Here is a 27,788-nt window from a genome sequence, read left to right as displayed (position 1 = left end):
GCATATGTAAAAACTGGCATTAACCTTTAGTGTTTCAGTGAGATTTTTAGATAAACTTTATCCATTACAGGTTACATGGCTAAAGTTATCAAATATAATAAAATTTCTACTGGAGAATATACTCTGAACTTACAGTCTTAGGAACTTACATAAGTTTAAGTATGGCCACATCAATCAACATGCAAGAAATTCCCAGGTTTACATACTGAGAAATATATAACAGTGCTTTTAAACAACTTGAGCATAGATTCTTCTTTTTAATTAGAACTGCCAAGTGGATTCTCACTAGATTTAGTGATAAGGAGTAACCTTTAAAAAGGTGTTTTTTCATTTGCAGGAAAGTTTGAGTGATCAAAGAATAAATGATAAAAATTATATAATTCATAACACAGCAAGACGGAGTTTTGACAAGATTAAATTCTCAATTGTGTTCAAGTTCTCAGATTTCACACAATTTTGTTTAGTGTATGCTCACAGGAATAAAACCCCTGTCTTTTAGGTCACTTCTCTGAATAAATATCCTTATGTATACTGAAAGGAATCTAACTATTAGAAGAAATAAAAAAAAAAAAGTCAAAAAATCCCAAAAAGCTTTTTCAGGAAACAAATCATTTCACTCAATGTAAATTTAGCTTCTCTTCCAGTTTGTTCCGTAGAGTTTAGGCTTTATTATGTGGGCACAGCAATAACTAAAATATTAGTAAAATAAAGAATGCATTTTTGCTTATGACTTGCTGTGGATATCTGTGCAAACAAAAAAAAAACCTCTCACAATCTAACCTGGGCACTAGTGAGATTTCACAGGAAAAGGCCTTTCAGGGAAATGTGTCAGAGTATCTAAAAGGTGATGAAGAAGACCAGGTTCTACTGTAAAAGAATCTCAGAGGGAGGAGATATCCATCCAGCTCACATGTGCTTTCAGAAGTGCCCTTGGTTGAAAAATTTCTCTGCAATAATTAAGATGCTGGTATACGTTTCCTATTACACAACCTCTTACACAACCACATGCGGTACATTTATAGACAGATTTACAGTCAGAAAGAAAAACGGGGTTGGTTTGGTATGTTGTTTTTTTTTTTCCATCTTGATAATAAAATTAGCTGTTTTTTGTTTCTTTTTCATGGTTTTATACAAACTGTAGTCCAGCCCACTTGGCTCTCTCCAGGCAGCAGGATGAGCGTCCATCCTCTCCCCGTGCTGTCGGAGAATCCTTCCCAGCATGTATCCCCTAGACCTGGGTAGTTCCACACCCAACTGCTACAGCACAACGCTCGCTCGGGGTCACACACTCTGCGCTGCTCATTTGCACTTTATTCCCCCTCACTCATCGTCGTCGTCCTCGTCCTCCTCGCCGTCCGACAGGGACGTGCAGGGCCGGATCTGGCGGTAGCGGTCCAGCCACTTCTCCACCATCTGGGTGACCAGCGGGTGGTTGCGCCGGCGGGAGCTCTTCTGCATGGCCACCAGGACCCCTCCCTCGGTCACGCAGCAGTCCAGCCACTCCCGCAGCAGCTTCTCCTGCTGCTCCTCGTTGCCGATCTGTGGGACACAGGGAACACCAGGAGTGAGGCTTGCCCAGCGCCCAGCCCCGCTCGGCGGCTGGATTCTCTGGGATTCCCCTCGGCCGTCTCCTCTTCATCTGGCCTCTGCTCTAGGTAGCCACTCCAAGGCATCACACCCACAAAAGGAAAACATGCCCACTGCATTTCCAATCAAAAGCTCTGGAGGTCCTCTCCAGCTCTGCTCCCCAATTTTTCCATGTATATTTCCAGCACAACCTTCAGTTAGTTTTAGCAAACTACTTACAGTAGGCACCATATATAAGGAGGGAAGTCCTAACAGAGCTTTCTGGCTTTACAAACGCATTTTTAGGTGCCTAAGTTCTCAACATAAAATATTTTCTCTTGTAAAATATAATAAATATGGCTTGCTGAAGAAACATCCCTTTCTAGACTCAAAGCTCATATTTTTATCCTTTTATTTACAGAATGCCCACTTTCTACAATTACCACAGTTTTCCAGCCCTCCCTTCACCCATGCACACCCTTCAGTGAAATAGTTCCTTATTTTTATCATAGTTGTTAAAGCAAACATTAGTTGAGTTTCATTAGAATAGAAGGTGGAAAATGCTGCAACTATGGGCCAATATTTGTACTTCACCTTTAGGAAAACCACAAAAGTCAGATTTCAGTCTTGCCTTAGTGCCAGAACCCTTATTTTGGTGTCCTTTTCTAGGTATGCTGATACTCAGTGCACTCAGGCATGGGGTGGGATTGTTTGGGTGTCCTATGCAGGGCCAGGAGTTGGACTGGATGATCCTTGTGGGTCCCTTCCAGCTCAGGGCATTCTGGAATTCTGTTCTATGACTGTTTCTGTGATTTACACGGACAATGAAGTTACATTCCATTTACAGAGTCGTAAACAAGCATCAAATTTATGGGAAAATACCTTTCAGAATCAGCTGGAATGACGGGGAAGGGAGCAGCATTAATTAACCAGAACCCTGCAATTCTTTGGACACCACAAACTTGGGAGGCTCCAGAGAACGCTGAGCTTCAGCAAGCAGCTGTGACAAAGCCACCACCACACACCAGGTGTTTCACTCTTACCTCTTGAGCAGAAAGGAAGTGAATGTGCAATAATTTCCTCTCGCTGTCCACCAAGGGTAGAAAAGTAACAGTAACATCATCGTCAGTGTTCAAATTAGCACCAGCGCCTCGATTGCCATAGCCGTCATTCTCCATGGCAACCAGGGCGGAGAAATGGCCCCTCGTGTAGCCCAGAGCTATGGGACTTTTCCAACAAAAACTCTGTTCCCATAACAAAGGCAAATACACACCTGCGGGGAAGGGAAGCACAGGGTGAGGCTCAGAACTGCTGCTCAACAAGGAAGGATTTTGTTACAAACCTTGGTGGTTTGGGCCAAAGGGAAGCACATCGTATTTAAAACATAGTATTTAAAACATACACGGTTTGGTCTGCACTGACACAGGCCACACTCTTCAGCAGAGCTAATTGTTGTTAATTAACACAAGTCAAATACCTTTGCAACTGTGTGAGTTTGCACACAAAAGATTACAATCTTGATCAGTACATTACCACAGCCCTGAAATTTATGGTCTATAGTGCAGTGATGAACGAAAAGCAAGGTTAGAAAAAAAGCCTTTTTTATGTTTGATAATTCTTCTTAAAACTGAAGAAAAAAAAGATTCTGCATGACAGAAATAAAGGCTACAGTCAGTTGTCTATTTTTACCAGAGCAAAAATTCCACCATCTGCTCACAAAACTTATTATTAAAAGAACTCGCTGCACAAAATGTTACTCAGCACTGATGTAACCCATCCCAGAGAACGGGACTGCTCATATACAGCACTCACAGATTAAATTAACACACATCAATTATTCGTATCAATTTAAGGAAAAAAAAAAAAAAGAAAAAAAGCACCAAAAAGCTGATACTACTTTGCTCAGCTACAACCAACACCTGATGTCACAGATTCTGAGAAGAACTGCACTTTTTCTCATCACCGTTTTTAGCAATAAAGACAGCAATTTGCTCGAGGTCTCAAAATAAAACTGGAACTCCTTTCTTCCATGAACATAAATAATTCTTGGTGTGTACTGCTGCAAGACGACTTAAGCAAAAGCACAGCTCACCTTGTGACAGGTTAAAAATAGCCCCCCACAAACCGAAGTGCACATGTAGCATAGCAACCCCTCCCATACAGCTGCTGCTGCAAACACAGCCATGGAGAGGGATGGGCAACCCTAAAATGGGAATCTGAGGCAGGAGTGGCTTTGGAGGTTCTGCTTAAGCTCCGAGCTCATCTTTTTGTACTGCAGTAAAAAATAGTAGGGGCTACCAGTAAATAATTGTGCCTTTTTCCTCCTCACCTTGTTTTTGAATTAGCAATCAAGAGCTACCTGGAATTCTTGCCATTTGTTTAAAATTAAGTCACACAAGTTTTTACAACACCTCGATTTAAGGACAGATCATTTCAATACCTTCTTAGCCCTCCCTCCCTCCTGTCCCCATTACTAAGTTTCAGTCTAAAGCAATGTTAAACACTAAAGGTGAAGAACACAGGATAAGCCTTCACCAGAAAGTTTCAAACTTTTGCATTAAGGGAAATAACCAAACATCCAGTCAAAATTCAAATTTACACTGAAGATGACATCCAGTCAAATGTAAGGAAGACAGTCCCTCAGTTCCTGGGAGCACAGCTTTGTGGCCTTTCAGGACTGAAATTCATCTGTTTGCCCACATCTCTACGCTGAAATTCAGCAAGTGTTTGGAAATCTTGTTTCACCATTGTTTTATCCTGGTGAAAATTCCACACTAATCATCTCCCCAGGACAGAAGGCTGTGCTGCACTTTCCATTCCTCCTCAACACTGTGATGAGCTCCACAAGAAAAGAATTTCAAGCATTGCCAGGGAGAATATCTAGTGCTCTTAAGAGTTATAAAAGTCACTCTGATATAAAGCCAGAAGGTCGTGTAACAACAGTTGACATGAACACAAGCCACAGAAAATACAGAGTATGTGCTAACACCAATCCTGAAGCCACCCACAGAGGATTTAGTTTCTCCAGCCTGACCTAATGATCACTTCAGTCAGTCGTCATTTTCCTGTTCAATTTTAAAAGCTGTATATTTGTGCCACTAAATACATGTGGCCAGACCAGGAGGATCTGACCAAGGTCACAGTTAGGGCTTGAGCAAGCAGATCTTCCACCACTGAAGCTTTAGTACTTAAAAAATTAACAGTCAGCTGGAATCTGGGAAACAAGGAGGCTGGCAATTACGGGATTCACAGCAGCTACAGCAAGGATGCCAGGCTGGAACAAGGAAATCTCTGGGGGAAAAAATTCCTGTCAGGGAGAGTATTTTAGGGGTGGCTAACAGGGTGCTACAAACTGAACCATGAGGTTAAATAAGCATTTTAAAAATCCAATTTATAACCCAAAATTACAGAGTGGTTTGGGTTGGAGGGACCTTAAAGCCCATCCCCCAGTTCCACCCTCTGCCCAATCTTCCAGCTTCCCAGGTTCCAAGCCCTGTCCAGCCTGGCCTTGGACACTTGCAGGGGCTTTTCTGGCAGATGTGATGTTGCACAGAGGCAGGGACACCCCAGCACTCCCAGAGCTGCAGGAGCACAGCCCACAGCCAGGCCCAGAGCAGGAGCCTCCTCCTGGCAGCCCACCCAGCTGGGTTTCAGCTGTGCCAGGGGCATTTGATGAGCACACATTAACCACAAAAACGTGGCTGGGCAGGGAGAGGAGCAATTCCAGGTACTGGGACACAGGACTCCAAGTTCACCTGTTCCCAGGGCTGTTTCCATGGATGGATGGATGTGGCTTGTGGCAAGCACATCTCAAGTAATAACTATTTAGCTGTTTAAATTCCTGAAAACCTGCGTGCAGTAAAAGGTGTTCCAGGCACCCAGTTTCCTTCTGGTTCACAGAGCAAGAAAATGTCAGCACATTTAGGCTATGTAACACTTGTCTGCCTTGATGCCCAATCTAGGAAATAAAACCATTTGCAAACCACTAAGCCTTGGAGTTAAAAGCAACACAAAGCTGAAGTGTCAGATTTATGTGACTCAAGTAACTGTTCCTTCCCAGCCTTTCATCATCAAAAGTTAACATCTAACTACAATGACTACTAAAGTTTTAGACTCTTCAAAAAAGTAATTAATTTCCCGACATGAAGTTTTGTTACTGCCCCAAACTTAGAAGCCAAGACTTTAAATAGTTATAAATTAACATTACTGCACAGCTTATGGTTTTCTATAGATCATGGCCTTGCCTCCTTCCAAAGCGACCATATTTTTTTATTTCAAATCACAAAGATGCTTTGGGAAGTCCTCAGCTAAACTATAAATAAATAAAGCTATAAATAAATATAAATAAAGAGTGGGTCATCATCAAGCAGATGTACTTGAAGCCAGGAATATGAACTGTGGGCAAAACAAATGTCTCAACCCCCTGGAACACACACAGGTCCTTCCCCATGGGTTCTGTTTACAGCTCACTTTGTGCACATGCTCCCAATCATGTTTTATTATTTGAATAATAAAGTATTAGCATGTCACAGAGGGGAAAGTTGCCCAAATACAGATTTGGCTTGCAAAGCAGAAAATGCTTCTTTAGAAATCTACAGATGTTAAGTCTAAGCAAAACTGGACTGAGTCATATTCATCCTAAGGACAGTCAGGCTGTCCTGAAGATAAAGAGGAGATAAAGTCAGAAAGAACCTGATGCAAAATTATAGTCCTAATGAGAAATAAGTCAGTATTCACACCACACTTGGTGTAAAGTGTGAATCACCGAAACACAAATAAATTTTAAAAACTGACATTTAAAATACCATACAATTCACTTTTACAGGCACCATGCCCACTATAAAATGAAAAACTGCGTGTTTGGAGAGCATTATTTTGTTCTTTTGAATAGCAAATGAAAATTTACCTACAATAGTATTCCATCCTTTTCCAGACAGTCACTTCACATCACTACTGATTTACAGCCCAAACCTTGTTGAAAAGTGAATTTAAAAAATGAAAGGCTTACCTTGGAAGCGGGTATATCCTAATGTTTCTCCCCGAAAACTCTTGTAATATTTTACTCCATAAACTATAATTGGTCTTCTAAGAATATGTGCAAGTACAAAAATGTGTGTCTGCTCCAAACTCGCTCCAGGCTGAACCAAACACAAAGAAAGACATCACTTGAAACAGAATTTACCATCCTCTACTTTGAAATTTGAAAAACAGTTTTCAAATTGAGAGAGAAAATGCTTTTAAGAGTGATAAAGCTCTGACAGGAAAAACAAAAGATTGGAAAAATACTGGAAATAAGGATAAACATTTCAGCTTGTCAGCTGTCAGTAATAATTCTGTCCTGTTGCCCAGAGTCAATGTAATGGATTTCATTCCCCACTTAGAAGTGAAACTCTACATAATGTTAGGTCTAAAAATAATTCCTTCATCTGAGGGCACTTTAAGGCAAATACCTTTTGATAGGAAAAGGGCACATACAAAACAAATCTCAAAAAAATAGTACCAAAATCATGTTTATACTTTAAAAAAGGAGCTAAAAATACTCCCATAGCTGGAAGCTTATAGGAATGTAAATCTCATTTTGGTGGGGAGTTATAAAATCTCAGCTTGCTGGAGTTTGAGCAGTTTAAGCTGACAGATTTGGAGGTGTTTTTGGGAGGTTAAAGTGCTGCAGGAGCTGGATATTAAACATGACTGATTGTCTATGAGTCTGTTCTACACATTTCACTCTAATACCACATTCTTTTTTTGTGTTGCACTGCTTAATAGGGAGCTCAAAAATTATAAATTCAAATATTCAAATGAACCTTTTCTACATTGGCAGTAGACTTCACCCAGTAAGATTTTAAGATCAGTTGCTTCAGAGGAATGTTCTTCCTTCATACAGAAATATTCTTATTCCCAAAAAACTCTTCTAGTTCTGAAACTTCTTTCTAGATATTAAAATATCTTTTCCAAAAGCCCTCTGAGAAAGGAGTTTTCTTACCTGGCTTGCAAGAGAGAGAATGAATGCCCAATCTTCCTGCCACTGTTCCTCTCGCAAGGAGAAATGTAAACCGAAGCTTTGGGAATACCACGATTCCCACTCTTTCCAGCGTGTGTAAAACCTAAAATGTTAACAGAGAGAGAGAAAAAGAGTGCTAAAGGAAAAAATATTTACTCAACCACCATAATCCTGACAGCAGTATTTAACCCTTGTAACCCTTCCTCCCAAGAAGGGGGAAGAAAGAAGCAGGAAAACTGGATTTTGTTTTGGTTTTTATCTTCAGGAAACTCCATTTTTTAATCTTTATTTAAGAACCACTTTATAAAGAAATAAAAATAAAAAAAGCAATGCCTACAGCAAGCATGATCCAAGTTCCTACCAGGCTCCTGCCTAGTTTGATACTTCTTGCAATAGAGTTTGGGGTTTTTTAAAGTCTTATTTAGGCTTATTTAAGTGTTGATATACAGGGAACATAAGTAAGATATTCCATTTCATACAGGAGGAGTTGCTCATTCTTCTCACACACACAAAAAATAAAGGTATTTTCTATTTCTAACCAAATCCTGAGTCAATTAAGTTCAAAGTACTTGCATATCCATTTCCAGCAGCCCATGGTTAAGAGGCAGAATCTGTTTTACACCAGATTTTGGAGCAAAGGGGTGGTAATTCCACATTATATGAAGTTGTAAAGCAGTGTGGATAAGAATCAAATATGCAATGTGAGATTTAGTTTAGTCATGATATTTCATTTAACCATTTACCACAAAAAATGACACCTTAAAAGGAAGGTTTTTGCTTTTTAAAATTTTTAACTCTGTCCAATCACCACACTATGGAAAAGCCACAACTTTGTATTAGGATTTAGGGAATAGTGCTAAGCCAACTTTTAAACAATGGCCTTTACTATGAAGACAAAGAAACCATTCTGAAGTTTCAGCTTATTAAAAGTGTCACTGAAATGAACTCATTTAATTAAAATCTGATAATATTAGCAGGCAGTGCGTGTGTGTGGATAAGATCTTTCCTGTGCTTTCAGTGAAGTTGGAATCACCCTAAAATCTTGGTGTGTAGGACAGCAGCCACCAGCCAGGCTGGTTTTCCTGAGTCCAGCTAAAACCTTTGCATGGCTTAAAATTCCTATGATTAAGATATTTGGATAGGTCTGAGCTAATTGACAGTTACATCTACAGGGAATCTCCTGGATCTATATTCCAGTTTTTATCCAAACACACCAACACTTCCACCTTTGAACCTCATAAAATATTTTGCCTGTTTTCTGTCATAAAATTCTAACAGCACTTTGTGTTAAATGAATTCATTCTCAGGTTTCCTGAAAGAAATTGAATCAGATTCTGGGTGAAAGAAAAGAAGTAACAAAGCAAAACAACAACAAAAACTCCCACACCACCAGAATGAGAAAGAAAGCCCAGAAAATTCAAGTGAAAAAAGAAAAAAAGGAAAACACCACACTACTCCCAAAAAGCTGGATTGTGAAAGTGCTCTCCTAAAGAAGTTTGTTCCCTGAGTTAGTCAGTCATAGACAAGATTTTGATCCAATTTAAAGTAAACTTTTCAGGTTAATACAAGAGAACTGAATGCATCCATTAAAGAATAAAATTCTGAAAGTCAACTTGGGGCATGTGCCTATTCTCTAGCAAAAGCTAATGGTGGAATACAAAAAGGGGCACTTCAGAACACACTTTTGTGTAAACTAAAAAAGTGGAGTTATTGAAAGGTGAGTGGAAAAGACTCCACAGGCCAGAGCCTCTGGGAACTTCACTATGGAGCTTTTTCTGAGTACCAGACACAAGACTGTCTCTGTAAATAGATTTTTCTTTGTTCAGCATCTCAACAAACATAACAAAACAAGGTCAAATGAGTTACATGAGTGTTTTCTGTCTGACTATAAAAATACTCATTTTTAAGTGTCTTTGTGGAGGCTTTGAAGAATAATTCCACTAGATAAAAGTTTAAGCAGGGATTGCATTTAAGAGCCTGTTCCAATGACGACATCACTTCCTATCAGCCACATGTCCTAGCCCACAAAATTAAATGTGTCTTCTCAAATGGAATCTATACAGCACCTACAGGATGTACAGAATGACCAAATTACAACAAAATCTGACTAAAAGACTTATCCTAAAGACTTTTCCCAACAAAGAACATGACTTGTTCCTTGAAGAATTGTTCCCTTAAAGGAACACATCAATCAGTTTAATATTATGCTTCTGAAAAGGACAAAGATTACACAGTACAATGAAAATTCTGTCTAGACATAAACTAAAAAGCTTAACAAGACTGAGTAGCCTCTAAATGAGAGTTAAGATACAGCAGTAAGTCAGCCACAATTAACACCGACATTTTGGCAGATTTGGTCCAAAGCTCAGGAGTTTGCAGCACACTTTTGGATACCATGTTTAGCTTTTTTTTACCATAAAGAACAAAACCTGATCTATCCTGAATTTCTGTTCTGGCCTCATGGGAGCTGCCTGTGATGCCAGGGACATTGCTGCATGGCTGAGGTGCACACTCCATGCTGAGCAGCTCCAAAGCACTGACAGATCCTCTCAGACACTGCTTCCTAGGAGAATTGCTACTGAAGCTCCACTTCCTGGAATCCAGCTCTGCATGATAATTTGGGGAGTTCTCCCCCAGCAGCATAAAATTTACTTACAGATACCCCTAAATTAATCTGTGTTGTTGACCTCCTGTACAGCAAGAGGACAGGGACAGGCTCTTTCTACAGTATGTGCTGACAGTGTTTATCCTGTCCTTGACTACAAGAACATCAAATAAATTATCCTCTGTGACTTGGATTATCAGTGTTTATCAGCTCATCCCTTAGTCCAGGACATCCTGGAGAGCTCTGGACACCACTGGGGGTCCAACTAAGATTGTCCCTCTAGTAGAAGGAAACCACAGTACCCCACTAAAGAAGGTTGTCAGTGGGAAAGCAACAAAAGTTGTTTTACAAAATGATAAATCAATTTTATGCCCAAATGACAAAACCAGTTAAATGTCAACACTCTCTGCTTTACTGCCATTATTTTAGCAGGCAGAACAGGGATAAAAAGAGCAATCCCAAGTAAAGCTGTAACTAAGCAGATGGAATGAAAATACTGGAAAGTTTATAAAGAATAAAAGGCTATCTTCTACTAACAATCTTCTGCACAGCTCCCACCAAGCAGCAAGGCATGGCATGTGCATGATTTACATTGCAAGGATAGATTCCAGCTGCACTAACTGTGGTTAGTGCATGCTTGACACATATAAAGCATTTTAGTGTTTGAAATGCCATTTGCTGAGCATCACACACCATCCCTGAGCTCAGTGTCCAAGTTTCCAGTGTTCCTATTTAAATCATGAGCTAAAGATCCCAGCTGGGACCACAGTGACTGGACAGCTTTGAGGAACACAATCCACAGGTGTCTTAGGTTGTAATGCAAGATGTGGGTGGAGGTGTGTATTCTATTTGCCATCTGTTAGAGGTGTGGCAGCTATCTTCTGTTAACTGGGCCACCTGCCAGAACCAAGTGAGGCAGTTTTCTTCATCTCTTCCACAGGAGATCTCTTCTGTTCATGGCCACTGAGTGTCCCTGCAGGGCTGAGAAAATTCCATCATCCATGGGGAGATGCTCCACCCAGGGGAGGAGTCAAGCATTCCTACCTGGATACAATCTGACCTGGGAACAGCACAGCAGCCTTTGCCCCCTGCATTCCCAGAGGAGCAGCTTTCTCCCCACTGCATTCCCAGAGGAGCAGCTTTCTTCCCCCTGCATTCCCAGAGGAGCAGCTTTCTTCCCCCTGCATTCCCAGAGGAGCAGCTTTCTCCCCACTGCATTCCCAGAGGAGCAGCTTCCTTCCCCTGCATTCCCAGAGGAGCAGCTTCCTTCCCCCTGCATTCCCAGAGGAGCAGCTTCCTTCCCCCTGCATTCCCAGAGGAGCAGCTTTCTTCCCCCTGCATTCCCAGAGGAGCAGCTTTCTTCCCCCTGCATTCCCAGAGGAGCAGCTTTCTTCCCCTGCATTCCCAGGGGAGCCCAGGCCCATCTCCCCCAGCCCTGGAGCTCCAAGGAAAACTCCCCCCTTGTGCAGATCCTGCTCCAGCAGAAGCACAGCTGGCACTGCAGGAGGGCTGAGCCCCCCTGGGATGGGGCTGAGCCACCTCCCTGACACACAGGGGACAGGGCTGCTCTCACTCTGGCAGTTTTGGGTTGGTTTTTTTTGGGGTTTTTTTTTTTGTACTATCACATTTGTATTTTTAATTTTCCTAGTAAAGAACTGTTTTTCCTATTCCCGTATCTTTGCCTGAGAGCCTCGTAATTTCAAAAATAACAATTTGGAAGGAGGAAGTTTCCATTTTCCATTTCAGGGGAGGCTCCTGCCTCCCTTAGCAGACACCTGGCTTTCCAAGCCAAGACAACAGGGCACTGGGGAGGGGTGGCTGTGTGGTTTTGCTGCTCCAGCACAGACTCACCAGTGGGAGCAGTCGTGTAAACTGTCGTGCAGAGCCTTGCGCAGCACGGAGTCCTTGTCGTAGATGCCCCAGGTGGCCTGGAGCACGGAGTCCAGCAGGCAGTCCCCGGCAGTGCGGTTCCAGAGCGCGTACAGCCGGCTGTCCAGCCGCGTCCCCAGCTCCAGGGACCAGTTAATGATGGGAGACTCCTCTTCCAGCTCTGCAACGGCACAGCCAGCTCTTAAACGAGCTCTTATTTATCTCGGAGAATTCAGACAGCACAATAATGGCATAGTCTCAATGATCTACCCCTTTGCAGGAATAAAACCCTGCTTTCCTTCATACTCCAATTGATGCCTCAGGTTTTAGCTTTTTTACTTTTCAGATTCTGTGCTGCTTTAGTGTGAGGGTCTGAGCTTCATATGAGGGGATGCTGAGCTCTCTGCACAGAGCAGAGACAAAACAATTCCTTCTCCAGCTGGGCACCAAGGACAAATGATCCAAACCTCAGCCCAGGAGCACAAACAATGTGGGCTGGAGAGAGAAAAACCAAAGGATGGGACTGCCTGGGCTAAAGCTGCAATTGGACAATGAGCTCCAATGTGAAAATAGAGCAGAACTTATAAAATTTCTGGAGACCCTGTGACTGGTTGAGCATTTTGTGACCATTTTGGGTCATCTTGGGTGCAGCCCTGGCTGGGCTCTTGTGCTGCCCAAGATGGATCCATTGAGGCCTTTTAATAAATACCTGCTTTATTCTTTAACTCTGTCCAGCCTCTGTTCTAGGGCAGCTTTCACAAGGCATCAACATGAACAGGACAATTACACTGGCTGCAATAAAATAAACCAAAACCAAACCACAGCACCTACATCATTTGTTTGGGGATTGTTACTGAAATGATTTTTTTCCAGTTTTCCTTAAAAAGCTTGTGACTCAAAACTGACTTTTCAAGGTTTTTTAAAAGCTCTGCAAACACGATTTCTACAAACTCCATTTTCCCTCTGCCTCATAAATAGACTGGAAATGTTAAAATAATTTTACATGGGCATGTAGTGACAGGACAAGGGGGATGGCATCCCACTGCCACAGAGCAGGGTAAGATGGGATTTTGGAAAGAAGTTGTTCCCTGTGAGAGTGATGAGCCCTGGCACTGGCTGCCAGAGAAGCTGTGGCTGCCACATTCTGCAAGTTGCTGGATTGGAGCAACCTGGTCTAGAAAGTCTTCAAGACCCCTTCCAGCAGGATGCAGATCCAGTTGAAAGCATCCAATCTCTATTTAAAACACATTCATGGACAGAGCCACGTATCTAGAGACACATGTAGTTTATTTTCAGTAAGAGACACATTCTCTAATAAAAAGCCAGGAGTGATCCCAGCTGTTCTCAGTGCATTTACCTTTCTGAACATCTCTGTCAAGTACTTCATCAAACAATTTTTCCTGGACTGTGGGTGGTAAATCTTCAATGTCTGGAAAAATAGAAAGCAAATACAAGAGTCACTTAATGTTACTGTAAAAGAGACATCACCAGCTGCTGCTCAGGAGAACTCACACAAGAGCTTTTGCCCTATCAGCCCTAACACCTCCTCTGGAAAGCTGCTGAGGCAGGTTTGCATCTCAGCCTCACTGCCACACCTTTGATGCAGAAAGGATCATCACAGCATGGATAGGGTACAACTGGATGTCTCTGAAGGAGAAAGTGGAGAACAACCACTTAGAGGTGAGAAATATTAAAAAAGAGTATTTTTACTTTCAATCCTATTGTATTTTAGCACAGCTTCAATCCTAAGCAATGGTTTCCCACCCATCTGGAATGGCTTCTCCTCTGCAGTCTATCCCAATGGACAGGTACAGTTTGCCAAGGAATGTGTTTTTCTCCAGAACATGCCCTTCCTTTGTGATGTCTTTCAGGCTTCAATGAAATAGTTCTGAGAACTAAATGGGAAAACTGTTGAGCTATGCCATGAAAATGCCAGTATTGACAACTGCTCCAAGAGCATTACAGACAGAATTTGCAACTACCTCATAAAAGAGAAGGAGAAAAAAAAAGGTTGAAAATTGTATAATGGACAGAACTCTTTTGTGACTGCTGTATCATTTAAAAAACAAACACTGTCACACATTCTAAAACTCAGCATGTGCCACACAGTAAATATTTGCTCCTGGCCTGCATTCCAACAGAGGATAAGCAGTAAAGGGTTTCCAGGCAGAGCAGCAACCAGTTAAACTTTGCTGGTTTCAGCACAATTATGAAATTTGAACATGTGAAAGTTAAGGCAGTAAATAAAATAGGAACAGGAACATCCAGCACCCCTTCAGGCACTTTAGGGGATAAGGACTGGGGCCTAAGTGGTATTTCAAGGACATAAAGATCTCTCTTAATTGCAGTGTAGTAGCTGCCAGTCCTACTCAGATGTCCAATACCCCAGGGCTTTTAAGTCCACATTTAGGCACATGAGTTACTACTGAAGCACATTAATGCCTGGTGAAGGCAGGGTGATGTGGGGTGGTCTTTTTTTTTTTTTTTTTTTTTTTGTGTGTGATTGATTTGGGCTTTTTAAGCTAAAATTGCTTGCAGTGACCTGCAATCAATGTAAAAGCTTTGCTCTCTAACATCCAAGCATTGGCTTTTCAGGAGGCTCCAATCTGTTTATTTGGAAGGTCCAGTGGAAACTAGTTCCTAAACTACATTGTTCAGGTAATATCTGACCAGGACTGTGTGATTTATACTTCTATCCTTGGAAATGCTCTCTGGAGCCAAACGGCAGAAGATGTGCAGCTGGCAAAGTGTGAGGAAAGTGGAAAGTCTTGATGCACAAAAGCTTTTGAACAGCTTTATTTTTTAATTATTAAAGGCTATTACATGAGTCAAAAAGCTGCAGAGTACTTTAAGATGTCTCTCTTGAAAATACTAAACAAATTCTTAAGCTCTGGAGAGAACATTTCTCATATGTTATGAAATCCTTGTGGTCCCTTTCCCCTCTCTCCCCTAAAAATGAAATTTTAGTCTCCCAGACAGCCCATACACCCACCCCATGTGCCTCTCATATAGAGAACAACTGAATACAGCACCTCAGTCAGGTGCACAAGTGGTAAATATTATCCAAAATTTTGTAGAGATGTGGTAACACTCCACCAAAGGGGTTCCAAATAGAATTCTTGCAATGTTTTATAAAAAAGACAAACAGATCTGCTGATTGGCACAGTTTGCAGCTGCATGATTTCTGACTAGTGGTAGAATTTCTATAAAAGGAAACAGCTTTTGAAGATTAAAAGTCTTTTAATAGCTCTTTGTTAATAGGTAAGCATTCTCTTGATCTCAGAACACCTCAAAAGTATTCAAAAAGTGCTACTGCCACAACTAGGTAAAAGGAACAGCTCTGGGCCTCAACAGAAAGGACTGAAAGCTAAAATAGCCAAGTGAAAAGTCACATCATGGACCAGAAATGTCTGAGCTTCAACCTGCACTTTAAATACAGCCTTTTCTTAGAACATACCACTTTTCTTCCATTTCTTCATGTCTAAGTAGGACAACAGATGCTCAGTTCACAGGAACAATGTATGGATTGAAGTGTGCAAATACTGAGTAATCAAATTCACCTACTAAATCTGACCTAATAAAATAGGTCTTAATAAATAAAACTCTTAACAAAATAATTAACAAGGCTCTTAATGAATAAAACCTATACACACACATCACCACCAGAAAGTCAAAATACATAATTTCCAACTGGTGGCCGAGCAGTAAAATCTTGAGCAGGAAGAAGGGTTTTGTAGCTACCTGCAGGCAAGGTAAACGTCACAAGGTCAGTCAGAAAATAGCAAGCAAAGTCTCCCTTGCGCTGATGGAGAGATGCAGCAATTTCACGGCGGATTTGCTCCGTGACCTCTGGACACACCATGGCAGGAATGCACTTGGCTGCATGTTGGGATACCTGTAAAACAACACAGTTACTGCACTCAGGATTATCCCATTCAGTATAAAGGTTTGGGAGGGATGACCACCAGCTGAAAGTATTTGGTTAGCAAGGAATGCAAGAGAACTGTAAACAGTGGCACCCTGAAAGATCTAAAGTTTAGTGACTCTTAATGAAATGCCTCATTTGTCATGGAACTGATAACATAGATCTGGTTAGAAAACATCTTTAAATTGAAGAAGTGAATTAACAGGTGAGCAGTCCCAGCTGAAAAAGAGGGAAAAAATAGGTAAGAGTTCATAAGAACAGCAATCTCAAATCTCATGCATAAGTCAAGTCTAGAGTCAAAGAAACTTTATTAGCACTGCACAAGACAGTTTCCTACAATCTTCCCAAAAACAATGAAGCTAAGATAGTTTCTCCAGTTCTAGTCATCACTGACAGCAGAAACCCATTGAATGATGAAAGACAAGTGGCACAGGGATGATACCAGATGCATATTAAAAGAACACCTTTAAGACCCACATTTTCACTCATTCATACCCTAGAGAAGGAAATTATCAAATTATCACTGGGGCTCAAGCACTACTAAGCACTTCCAGAAATGACGAGTCAGTGTTCCTAGGCACTGAAACAACACCAAACACAAAAATCCCTAAGACAGTATTTCAGTAAATTAACTAGTTTTAAAGCATGCAACTCCATCCACAGAGTTATGTAAGCAGTACAAAGCTACTGATATTAGTCGTATATAAATATATACTCAAGGCTTTAGCTACATTTGTCTTGCTTCATCGACTCTTTTTAATTATTCAACACTGAGCATTCCATCATCTTTATGTGCTTTGTAGGCAAACAGCAGCTTTCAGAATTGCACTAAGCACCAGGGAAGGAGGCAGAATAAAAAGCTCGCTCTGATCAGGATAGGAACCAAAAGTTTGAGTTGAAGAAAACAGACAAAAAGAAAGGTAGCAGAACTATTTACAGGGCAAAGACAGAGAACAGCAGTGGTCACCAGAAGTGAGGTGACACAATGGAACGTGGAGGAAGAACAAAACAGAGGAGCCAGTCAGCCTATAAAATGGGCAAGGAATAGGGAAAAAATGCAGCCGTCTTGCAAAGCAAGAAATCTGTCTCTCTCTGCAAGAGAAGCTCCCACAAAAGCCAGGAAAGCCAGCCCAGGTAGACTTACTCATTAACAAACTCGGAATAAACTACACTGTCATTGATGTCAGTGCACTGCTTTGAGAGCATTTCCTCTCCCTCACCCAGAGCACAGGAAGCCTCACAATAGCTCACTTCCACTGCCAGTAAAGTCACAACGTGTGCCAAGACTGCTCATTAATGAGAAAACTGAACATGCTCAGGGCCATCACAAGGGAGTCTCTTAATGCAAACTCACTTCTCGAGGAGAAATCCAATGCGCAAGGCAGCGATTCACGTATATTCTACCAGCACCACAAATCCGAGCTGCATGCCACTGGCTGCACACGGGGGTGCAGTTACCTGAAGTGCTGTTCCAGCCCTGCAAGGGCCAGGGGAGCTCACCTCGGTGAGGAGGATGGCCAGCATGTCCTGCCTCTGGAAGCGGATGGCCAGGTGCACGAGGGTGTAGCCCACGTCGAAGGCAGACGGGCGGTTCAGCAGCCGCACCTCGTCCGCCGTCAGCTGCCGGGCAATGTCCCCTCCAGACGACTTGTAGGCTTCCACAGCAGCTAAATCACCTTCCACGACTCCTGAGGGCACAGAAACAGCACACAGCTCACTTTAGACAGCGAGGGAGCTGTTCTGGAACAAGCCACTTCATTTCACAGCTCACCTGTAGCTGTTCTGTTACAGGCCACAAAGACGATGATCAGCTGCATAGCAAGAAAGTCGCCAATTTTTTATTATTTTAGGCAGAAGACTACAAAATATTTACACTTACCTCATCTCTCAGACCATTTCTATTACCCACACTGGTAAGCTGGAAAGTGTAAGAGACCAAAAGCCAGCTCAGAAGTGGACCCATGATGAAACAGCAGCAGTAACATACACATGAGCATTTCATTTGACCAGAGAAAAAGTAATTTCTTCACAATACAAAGATTAGTTTGATTATTTTATCACAAATTACCAGATCACAGAAATAGGATCTATTAAAAAGGTTTTTGGACTAGAAGTTTTACTTTTTCCTAACAGTACAAATGGTACGAAGCATAAATTTTTCTCTTCAGCTTACCATCTCTGCTACTAATGGAGCACGAGAGTTTCACTCAGGATACTCTATTAAAACTGAATTAAAGAGAAATTAAATACCCTGTGTGTATCTTCTAAAGCAAGATGAAAGGAACAATGAATGACCCCAATGTCTTCCAGAGTCCCTGGCAATCTTTGAATTATGTATCATGCTTCCTATCAAGACCAATCATGCTGAATGTATTCCTTAGCTGCAATTATCAGAATACACCACCAGTAAGATGTGGAGCTGCTAACAGGATCCAACATAAGACTTCCTAAATTTAGAAATTCCTTCAAATATATTCTATTTTAGGTACATGGTCCACGAGAGAACAGCACAGTGCTGAACTGAGAAAACAGAGTAGTGTCCCTAAAGCCATCTTTACTGGAGCAGTAAATAGAATCTCACTCCTGAGAAGCAGCCCCTGTTGCAGCAGCTCAAGCAGAGAAGAGCACAGATGACAAATGAGAAAACCCTGTCCCTATTTTCTGCAGCTAAACCTCCTTCCCAGCTCCTGAGAGTCAGCAGCTGAGTGGAGGCTGGAGATTGAGACCCAACTCCATCCTTCACTTCATATGCTCACCAAGACACAAAAGCTGATGAACAGGAAAGGTCATCAGATCCAATCAGGACAATCACTCCCACTCAGGACTTGAAATTAAATTAAAAAAGGAAAAAACCACAACACTTCCCACCCCCTCAGCCCAAACGAGTAAAAATCCCCTACCAAAATTAAAAACACTCCAACACAACAAACTGAAATGGCTGCTGGCAGAGAAGCACACCAACTACTGGCTTGCTGGTTAATCCAGGATTTAGAAAAGCATTCTTAGCTCAACCAAAAAAGTATAATTTTCAATGCTGAGATTACAAAGCTTTCAGAAGAAACACGGTGGGGGGGGGGAAATGGATTATCAGTGCAAGACATTTCTCTACAAAGTTATCAGCTGTGCTGTGTAAGTGTACACAGATAATGGTTTGATTATTCAACAGTGGTCTGAAGCAGAGAAGTTCCAAAACAACAATTCAACTGCAGACTTTAGTCATACAGTATCTACCCACTCATTCCAAAGTCCTAACAGGCCAGGGCAGAAGGAAAGCCATACAGACAGGATTTTGTAGTTTTGTGTTGCATGTGTCTGTCTCCTGTAAGGAAGACATTCCTGTTCCTCTCCAGCACTACTGTCTCATTCAGTGCCTGCCCGTGTATTCTCCCCTGATGAGTTTTGTCTGTCCAGTTTTAGTTCTTGCTCTGTAGGAGTCAGAAATGCTAAGTGTAGAACTTTATTTCCATGCAAGCAATTCCTCATGGCTGTTGCAATGATCATTCCAACCAAATACTCCAAACTGGTATTTTGTGTGTTTGTGTAGATTTGTATATGAATCCAGACAACAAATCAAATTTCTCATGACCTGCCCTCTTAAAACAAGTTATACCACATCTTTGGCAAACCCAAGAATATGAGGAAAGAAGAAATTTGATAGAAGAGCAAGTTCTCTACTATCTTATGATACTATTTTTTTATTATTACATTAATTTAGGAGAAGCACCTTCTTAAAGACTAAAAGGCACATCAACCCTTTTTGTATTTTAACCACTCCTACTGACAGGAGGGAGACTCCTGTTACCACATCTGCCCCTTCCACCACATCCCCCAAGATAAACACACCAAAGACCACCCATAACTGGTAGCTGGCCACTCTGAGAATCCAAATACCCATAACTGATTTCAAAGGTCAAACAAATATCCCTAAAATGATCTTTTGGTGATAGATGATCAGACCCAAATCACATTCCAGCCATCCTGTCAAACAGTACATTTTACTAGAGCCTACTACTGGAAATTCATCATTTTAATTGTTCTTCCAGTCCCCCACCCTCAGCTGCTTATTATCATCCCACTCTTCATCAAACCTCAGCAACAACTGAGATCTAAGGCTGATGCTGAGGTGGTCACGTGAGGTTTGGCAATGCCTTTTTCAAGCACTAACTACTACAAGCTGCAATAAGGATCCAAATCAGTGACATGTGCTCTGTGCAGCACTGCCAGTTCTGGAAGTTTATTCCCACGTCTTGCAATACTTGACATTCCTAAAAGCCCCATGTCCTAGAATTACTAAAATTGTTATATAAGCTGTCAGTTAAAAAGTACATTTCTAAACTTTGCTGATGAGGTTTAAGCTAAAGATCAAGTAATACATCCAAACCAGGCAGACTGAGTATGTTTTATAGGCCTCATTTTAAAAAAATAAAAAAGGAAATGTATTTTTAGTAGTATTTTAGGTATAGGGTTGGTGTGCTGCATGACACAAACCAGCACAGCTACAGCTCATGGAGAGATGGCAATGTGACTCTATGCATGGATACAATCTGTTCATCCTCTGTTCTTTAATCAAAATAGGTAAGCATTACTCTTTAGGAATCACCATTAAGTTTTTGTTTGTCTAGTCCAACTCACTACTGCAGGGCTGATATTACATGGGCATTACAAGCCTCCTTGGCCCCTCTGAGCCACAGCAAGAAGTTAATATTTCCCTTTACCTGTTCTACCAAATTTCTACTTCACTGTAGCCACTTCAGAGGAAGAGGGAAATTCCTGACAGCCCATCACGTGCCACCCTGCTTACAGTGCCAGTCCATACAATCCAAGGCAGCAGTGGGCACAAAATATATGGTAACAGGCAGACTGTCAGAAATATGAACCAGAAAACACAAATCTTGCCCCAAAACGATGAGGTGAATTTGCCTGCATGAACCACGCCTGCAATTCTGAAATTCAGTATCACCATACTAAAATGAGACATGAATATGCTCATATTGACAATAGGAGGCACATTCCTACAAAGGCTGTGATTTCTGTGGGATGAGCCAGAGCCTCCAATTCATTAAGTCTATTTAAACAGAGCTTTAAACCCCCACTGTTTATGAGAAATACTACAGAAATATTTACTGATGTTATAATTCCTTGCATTTCACAACACAGAAGTGCCTCATTACTTACACAAGCAGACTGAATTGTGTCCTGTGCCAGTTGGATTATTCCCCACTGACACCCACTGCATTCCCCAGACTGGTAAAATGTCAAAAGGAAGAGTGGCACTTGCCTGAAGATTGTTCCCAGAACACTCAGGAGCCTCCAGGAGCTCAAACCCTTGTGAGGGCACAGCCCTGAGGCTTCAAGAGCAACACAAATGCAAACACATCCCAGTGACTCAGTGCCTGCTCCTGATCCACACAACCACAGCCTTCCTTTAAAGTGGACTCCAGAAATGTCCCTTTGCTGTTACCCCTGAATACACCAGTCTTTGTGTACCCCTAAAAAATTCTGCTTGGCCTAATATAAAATCTCTGACTATAGTCTGATTTCCTAAGGGAGAGGACAGAATGCCAAGTGCTGCACCCAAGTCATGAGAAAACACAAGTCAGAATTCTGCATTTACTGGTTCAACTGTGCTCCCATTTTGCAATTCAGGCATTTCCTCTCATTGGAAGACTTTCACAGCACCAGGAGCCAAAGTTTCTTTCTTTTTCTAGTAAAGCCCTGCCTGGTATGAACAGCACAGATCAGACATTTGCAATTTTAGTATACATTAGATGATAGAAATTTAAAAGGGTATTTCAAAAGACTAAATTTTAAAACATATTAATCACCCAATTACAACTCTTACCATCTTCATCCTCCTACAACTTTTACAACTTCCTTCTTTATTAGATGTCAATATTATCCTCGTATTAAATACGCCAGAATTAGCTGCTTAAACCAAACTATTTCAGCTTAAGGTGCTATTAAGTTTATTCTTTTAGAACATGTAAATATTTATAGGGTTTAATGCAGTTATATAAACTTGGAAAATATTCAAGATAGGCTTACAAGCATTACTAGAAAACCAAGTCCTGCTTTCCCTTAGTGCACTTTTCCAGTGGCTTCAGAACAGCCAGATAGAAAAGTTCCCAAAGAAAATACTACAGCACAGCCTTTATTTACTTCAGCATCTTTCTGATAGTTGTGGAGCACTGGCAGGCACAAGCTGCAAATGAAGTAAGCAAATTCTTTCAGCAGACTGCTGCAGTCATGGCTATCCAAGAACAACCTGGGATTAGGGATTTCTGGGATTCAAGGAGGCAGCAGAGCCTCCAATAACCGTGTTCTTCATCTGAGCAGACTGCAAAAGGAAGCACTTCATTTAAGGTGGTCGTTGTGCCTCCTGGATGGGACAATGCCTTGAACTGCTTGGCAAGAGAAGGCAAATTGCTCAACCAACCAAGTCAGACATTTTAGAAGTCAGAAGTGGAGACAGCTCCTGCTGTAATATAAAGCAGATCAGAGACAGAGCCCTGTGCTGCTTCTCTTCTGCCACAGATACAACTGCAAGTGGTCTGTCACATACATGCTCTCTTTTACTCATCTAAGGACTAATCCTAAAATTGGTTTAAGTGCCAGCAAGAGACAGGCTGATCAACTGACCCACTAAAACCTCATTCTGACACCTGTTAAGAATCTCTCCTCCTCTAACACAGACTGCTGAGGACCTGTGGCATTCTCTGGAGCTGAGTCAGCCCTCAGGCTCCTCCTGCTCTTCACCAGGGGCACATCAGGTGGCCATAAATGAAGTTTAATGATAGTAAGTGACTCACAATTTCAGCCAGAGAAGAATTTCTCCTGAAGGACAAACTGCTTTGCAAGCAAATGTGACACATCAATTTATAAAAAAGAGGGGTTGTCTGAAAAACCTTTATGGGCCTTTTACACACCCTTCTGCTCCATCTCTCTCTTGATTTCCAGGGCCTCCCTTGTCAGTATTAGTACACAATCAACAGCAAGCCACTCTCCAGGTAATGACAGAGACAGAAACCTCTGTATAATAAGGTTTTTTTGATTCATCAAGCTCAGCAACTTGCATCAGCTAAAAAAAAAAGAAGTAAATAGTTCCAAGAAGACATATTCCTTAAACCTCAAGCCATCCAATGCAAGAGAGCATAACTATTGGTTATTCTTTGTTCCATGCAAACAGCTCTTCTCCCTACATACAATCCATGTAGTATGTTTTGAATATACCATTACAAGACAAAGCAGCACAGATGTAAGAACAACTGCTTAAAGACGTCCTTCTCCCTCTCCAATCTGTAGAGGCATCCACACCCCTTGTTACTTGCAGGGTTTTACCCCAAAGGGAGGCTAGAGTGGAAAATCATTTAAGTCAATTATTAAAGTTAACCATCAGTGTTTCTAAGGGAAATTGAAATAACTGGTTTTAACTTGATCATTTGTTCAATTATTTGTAGCATAAACTATCACAGTGTTTAAGAAAAGTAGTCAAGAGACCAAAGTAAAAGGAGTTACGATTTCCTGCAGGCAGAGTTCTCCTTAGTCTCAAAGATATACACACACAAATGTAAAGCATTTATGACAGGCCGGATGTACAAGGCACAGATGACAATCCACAGAGCTCTCCCAGCCAGGTGAGAGTTGTGATCTTACATCACTGCTGCCTGGCACAGCAGCCAAGTCACGTTTCCCACTGTCCCAGGAACAGGGAAGGAGGCTGGGCTGTACAAATCACACCAGGGACTCACCAGGAAATCTTCCCCCCACCCATCCCCAAAGGCACCGTCTGAGTGCCCAGGCAGGGCCAGCGTGGCAGGGCATCACCTGGCAGTGAGTAATCCATGCTGCACTTCCCTGAACAGCTCCAGCCCAGCCTGACAGCAGCAAGGAGAGGTGCACAGCCTCTCCTGGCCTCCAGCAGCCTGTTCCCACCCACACACTTTCCACTCCCCAGCACAGCATAAACAGAAACATCAAGGCTCAGCTGTACCCCGGATGGGATGAAGAAGTCAGTCTGAACTTACTACACCAGCAAAAAGAAACAAAATCCCCACAGCCCTCACATAAACATCCCCTAATCCAGCTTCATTTTCAAACACCCAGGAGGACAGTAAGGGGCACCTGGGACAACTCTGGGTGGCAGTGCCAGCTGAAAGCACCTTGCTCATGTCAGTCCAGTTCCTTCAGGCTGCCTTTATAAATACTCAGAGAAGAGCCAGAGGCTCTGCAGGACAGAGCAGGAGGTGCCTCCATGTTCCCAGAGCTGCAGGGCAGCCTGGGACACAGCCCAGCCAACTCCATGCCAACGTCTGGCCAGGGAGACTCTCCTTGCCCACAGGGCTTCTGAAGGCCTGGGTAACATATCTGGCACTAATTCAAAACTCTAATGGCATAAAAAAAAAATCCCTGTAGGAGAGATAAAACAGTTGACAAAGGAAAAGCTAAGCAGACATATGTAGGAATACTAGGAATGAACTTACAGTCCTTTTAAGGATGTACTGCAAAACAAGATTCATCACAGATTGCTCTAAATATTTTGGATTTGTTTAAGAAACACACTCTAAGTGGTTTCTTTCACAGAGCTAAGAAGAATGTGTGCCTACTTGATTCGGGAGGCACCATCCCCACAGGGAGCTCTGGCCCACGACAGCAACACCCACCTTACTGACCTGAACCAAGAGAAGAACACACTCTTGCAGCAGGTGATAAGCAGGTGGAGGAGAAAGGAAAAGAAGAAATGCAGTTTATTTTTAATCTAGCAGTTCAAGCTCAGGAGCTGCACTCACAACTCAAGAATCCCCAGCAGTGCCCTGCAGCAAATGCACTCTGCCAGCACCACTGTCAAATGCAGCCCTGAAGTGCCAGGAGATGGGAAGCTCCAGGGTGACACCCAAGCAAACTCTGGATGCCAGAGAGGTTTTACAGGCACAGCCATGCTCATCCATTTGTACTCCTTAAATCCACAGCCAGCTGGAACCAGCTTCACCAGGCCACCAGTAACTCCTGATTGTTACACATGCCATTCTGCAAGTCCCACAGGAACCAGGACTGCCTGGCAGTCTCTGCCATAGGTACAATAAGCTATAGAAAAGGCAATAAAAGTTTAATTTAAGTACACATCAGTTCCCTCCCCTAATAAATGAGTCATCTTGGACTCGACATTAATCTTGTTCTAGGCCACTATGGTAGAAAACATTGGTATCATTGCAGAAACCATTTGTAGTTGCTCTTTGTAATTTAAACTGGCATTTGGAGGAAGCCAGTAAGCCACACTTACTCCAGTTTCTGCTAGGATTTTAATAAATTTTAACCACATGAATCAGTTTAAAATCTCAACTTTCCAAGAAAGAATCACCCAACAGATACACTCACTCTGAAAAAACCAGATCAATAAAAAAAGCAACATTCAAGTACATTTGCTGGCAGAGTTTGAATGGGGGAATACCACTAATCCTTCTGATTTGGAAGGAATACTCTCCATCAAGGAAACTATTCATGCTTAAAGGCAGCAGTTGCACTCATCACATTCTGTCCAGCCTGGATTTGCAAGGAATAGAAGCCTTGATGACAAGGCACTTACTTACCAAGGTGGGAAAAGCATTAATGGATGCCTCCAACAGAACAACAACAAAAAAAAATACACTCACAGAAAAAACAAATATACACACACCTTCTTAAATCTACTTTATACACATCTCTCCATGTTTCAGCTAAAAAAAACAGATGTGGAAAAAAATAGTCTGATACATGTTTTTTTAATGAAACTTTACATTAAATTTAAAATCTAGTAAAAAGAATTTTGTACTGGAGTTGAGATGTGAAGAGGGAGTTCAACCAAACAGCTGTCCTAAAGTATCAGACATTTTCCTTGGTACCTTCTAACAGATAATATCTTCTAAGAGAAAAGAAAATAACCACTCTGCCAAGAATTCCTCCTACTCCTTTAATCTTTATTTTTAACTTTGGGGTTTACTTTAGAAGTTAACTTTTTAACATCTCTCCTACAAAAGATGGATTCAAAGCAAATGGACCCTCCACAACTGACTGAGCTTAAACTTGGAGGTTTCAGTGAAGCCCCCAAATCCTTGTTAGGCACCATCTGTCAGATGCATGAACTCTTGGCCATCAATGTTCATAAATTTACTTGGAATTTAACATGAACTTGTCCTATTTTATAATTTTGCTTGGCTAAGGACTGACAAGTGTTCAACTCAGCTAAAACCTCCCAAGACTTCCAGCTGGCAAACAAAAAGAACTCACTAAGTAACAGTGACCCACTTGATTTCAATGGCAAAAACAGATGCTTTGGGCAAAAATATTCAGTAGACAGTTAAACTGGTTTAAGTATCTCTCACTACGATCACAAGCAGAAACTTAGCTTACTGCTCTAATGATTACTGGCTAAACTGGTGTATTTTTCTACAACAGATACACTACACAACAACCAGAGACAAGCACAAGAGAGTCCATGCAACCTCCATCAATCTTCCTAACGTTATTCCTATTACAAGGAGTATTTTGGGGGAAAATGGTATCTGCAATATGCAAAATGAAATTCTGAGATGAAGGAGAGATAATTAACAGCTTTGCTGATTCCTGTGACCCCATCATCCCTCTCCCCCAGGAGTACAGGAGGTGTTAAACTTAGAGAAAGAAATCCATGAAAGCTTTCAGCAGGCAGCAGTAACAATCAGCACATAATTCCACCTGCATTCTGCTTTTCTCACCAAGATCCCTTCAAACCAAATCATTATTGCATTACAAAACTGCAATGAACATGGTTTTGGGTTTTATGTACAACTGTATAGTCACAAGCAACATTAAATACTTGCAGACCCACATTCTTAAATATAAATACAACCCTTCCCACACAGGTCAAATCAGAAAGGTTGAAATATTTTAAGTAAGATTAGAATAGTCAAAACCAAAGGGGAAAAATAGCCTATTTTTTAATACAATTGTTATCAGAATGCAAGAAAAATACCCTTGTAAGGCAGAGGAACAACCTCCAACAACTGACCCTTGATACTCAGTAACTTAAAAAATACCACACAGAATTTCAGCTGCTTCATTTCAGAAGGCAAAAATGTTGTAAGGAACTGGAGGTATCAGGAAATACTGAGACATCTCTTTCCAAAAGCAATTGTGCATGTCTAACTACTCACACAACTCAAAAATAAACTAGAATATTTATTAGCTCAGAAAAACCAAACACAGCATACCCACAAAAACATTTACACCTGATCAAATATGTTAAACAAAGCAGCTCCACTAATTAGCTTTTTGATTACAACAACCATGAAGTGACTTTGTGAAACATTAAGGAACAGCATGAGACATACTAGTAGAGCCAGAGTTTCAAATGAAGTGTTTTACTCTAAAAATAGTTGCATATTTCAAGTGTTGAACCTGCTCGTATGCTGGGGCACACGATATCTGCTTCTGGGAAGCTACAGCACAGAAGTTAACTCACAAGGTCAAGAACTGAAGAAAACCCTGCTCTCACATGGCTCTGTTCTTTAACAGCACTGCGAGAATTATCCAGCATTTCCTTAGGAAAGCACTAAAATACAAAACAAAATTGGTATTTTAATGTTTTTTGAAGCAGCTGACTACAAAAATACTTTCAGAAAGCCTGTAAACATTTACAACACAGTATGTGTATTAATACAACATTATTACTTTCAAGGTCAGTATTACACATGCAGTTTCTTGGAGCTACATATTTTGGTGTTATTTTTAACATCTGACAGAGCATCTTGTACTGTTGCAAGCTCTACACTGTTTACAAATACTCCCAAGCTGCAGCTGCTGACTCCACA

The 27,788-nt window shown here is 41.5% G+C and overlaps 1 protein-coding gene across 1 annotated transcript in view; it reads right to left on the bottom strand.

Annotated features, from left to right (window-relative positions):
- Positions 1 to 38: 38 nt before the first annotated feature.
- The window catches only part of ZRANB1 (zinc finger RANBP2-type containing 1), a 41,622-nt gene continuing 13,872 nt past the window's right edge, over positions 39 to 27,788 (bottom strand). Inside the window, exons 4-11 of the mRNA XM_021526357.3 lie at positions 17,467 to 17,654; positions 15,783 to 15,936; positions 13,399 to 13,470; positions 12,024 to 12,222; positions 7,550 to 7,670; positions 6,575 to 6,704; positions 2,610 to 2,839; positions 39 to 1,539 (exon numbers count right to left, since the gene is read on the bottom strand). Of these exons, the coding sequence (XP_021382032.2) occupies positions 1,321 to 1,539; positions 2,610 to 2,839; positions 6,575 to 6,704; positions 7,550 to 7,670; positions 12,024 to 12,222; positions 13,399 to 13,470; positions 15,783 to 15,936; positions 17,467 to 17,654 (1,313 nt within the window). The 3' untranslated portion in view covers positions 39 to 1,320. The remainder of the gene's footprint in view (positions 1,540 to 2,609; positions 2,840 to 6,574; positions 6,705 to 7,549; positions 7,671 to 12,023; positions 12,223 to 13,398; positions 13,471 to 15,782; positions 15,937 to 17,466; positions 17,655 to 27,788) is intronic.

Source organism: Lonchura striata, chromosome 7, assembly GCF_046129695.1.
Source record: "Lonchura striata isolate bLonStr1 chromosome 7, bLonStr1.mat, whole genome shotgun sequence".
Classification (NCBI taxonomy): domain Eukaryota; kingdom Metazoa; phylum Chordata; class Aves; order Passeriformes; family Estrildidae; genus Lonchura; species Lonchura striata.
Note: the sequence above shows the minus strand (reverse complement) of the source record. Positions and strands in the feature narration are given on the sequence as shown.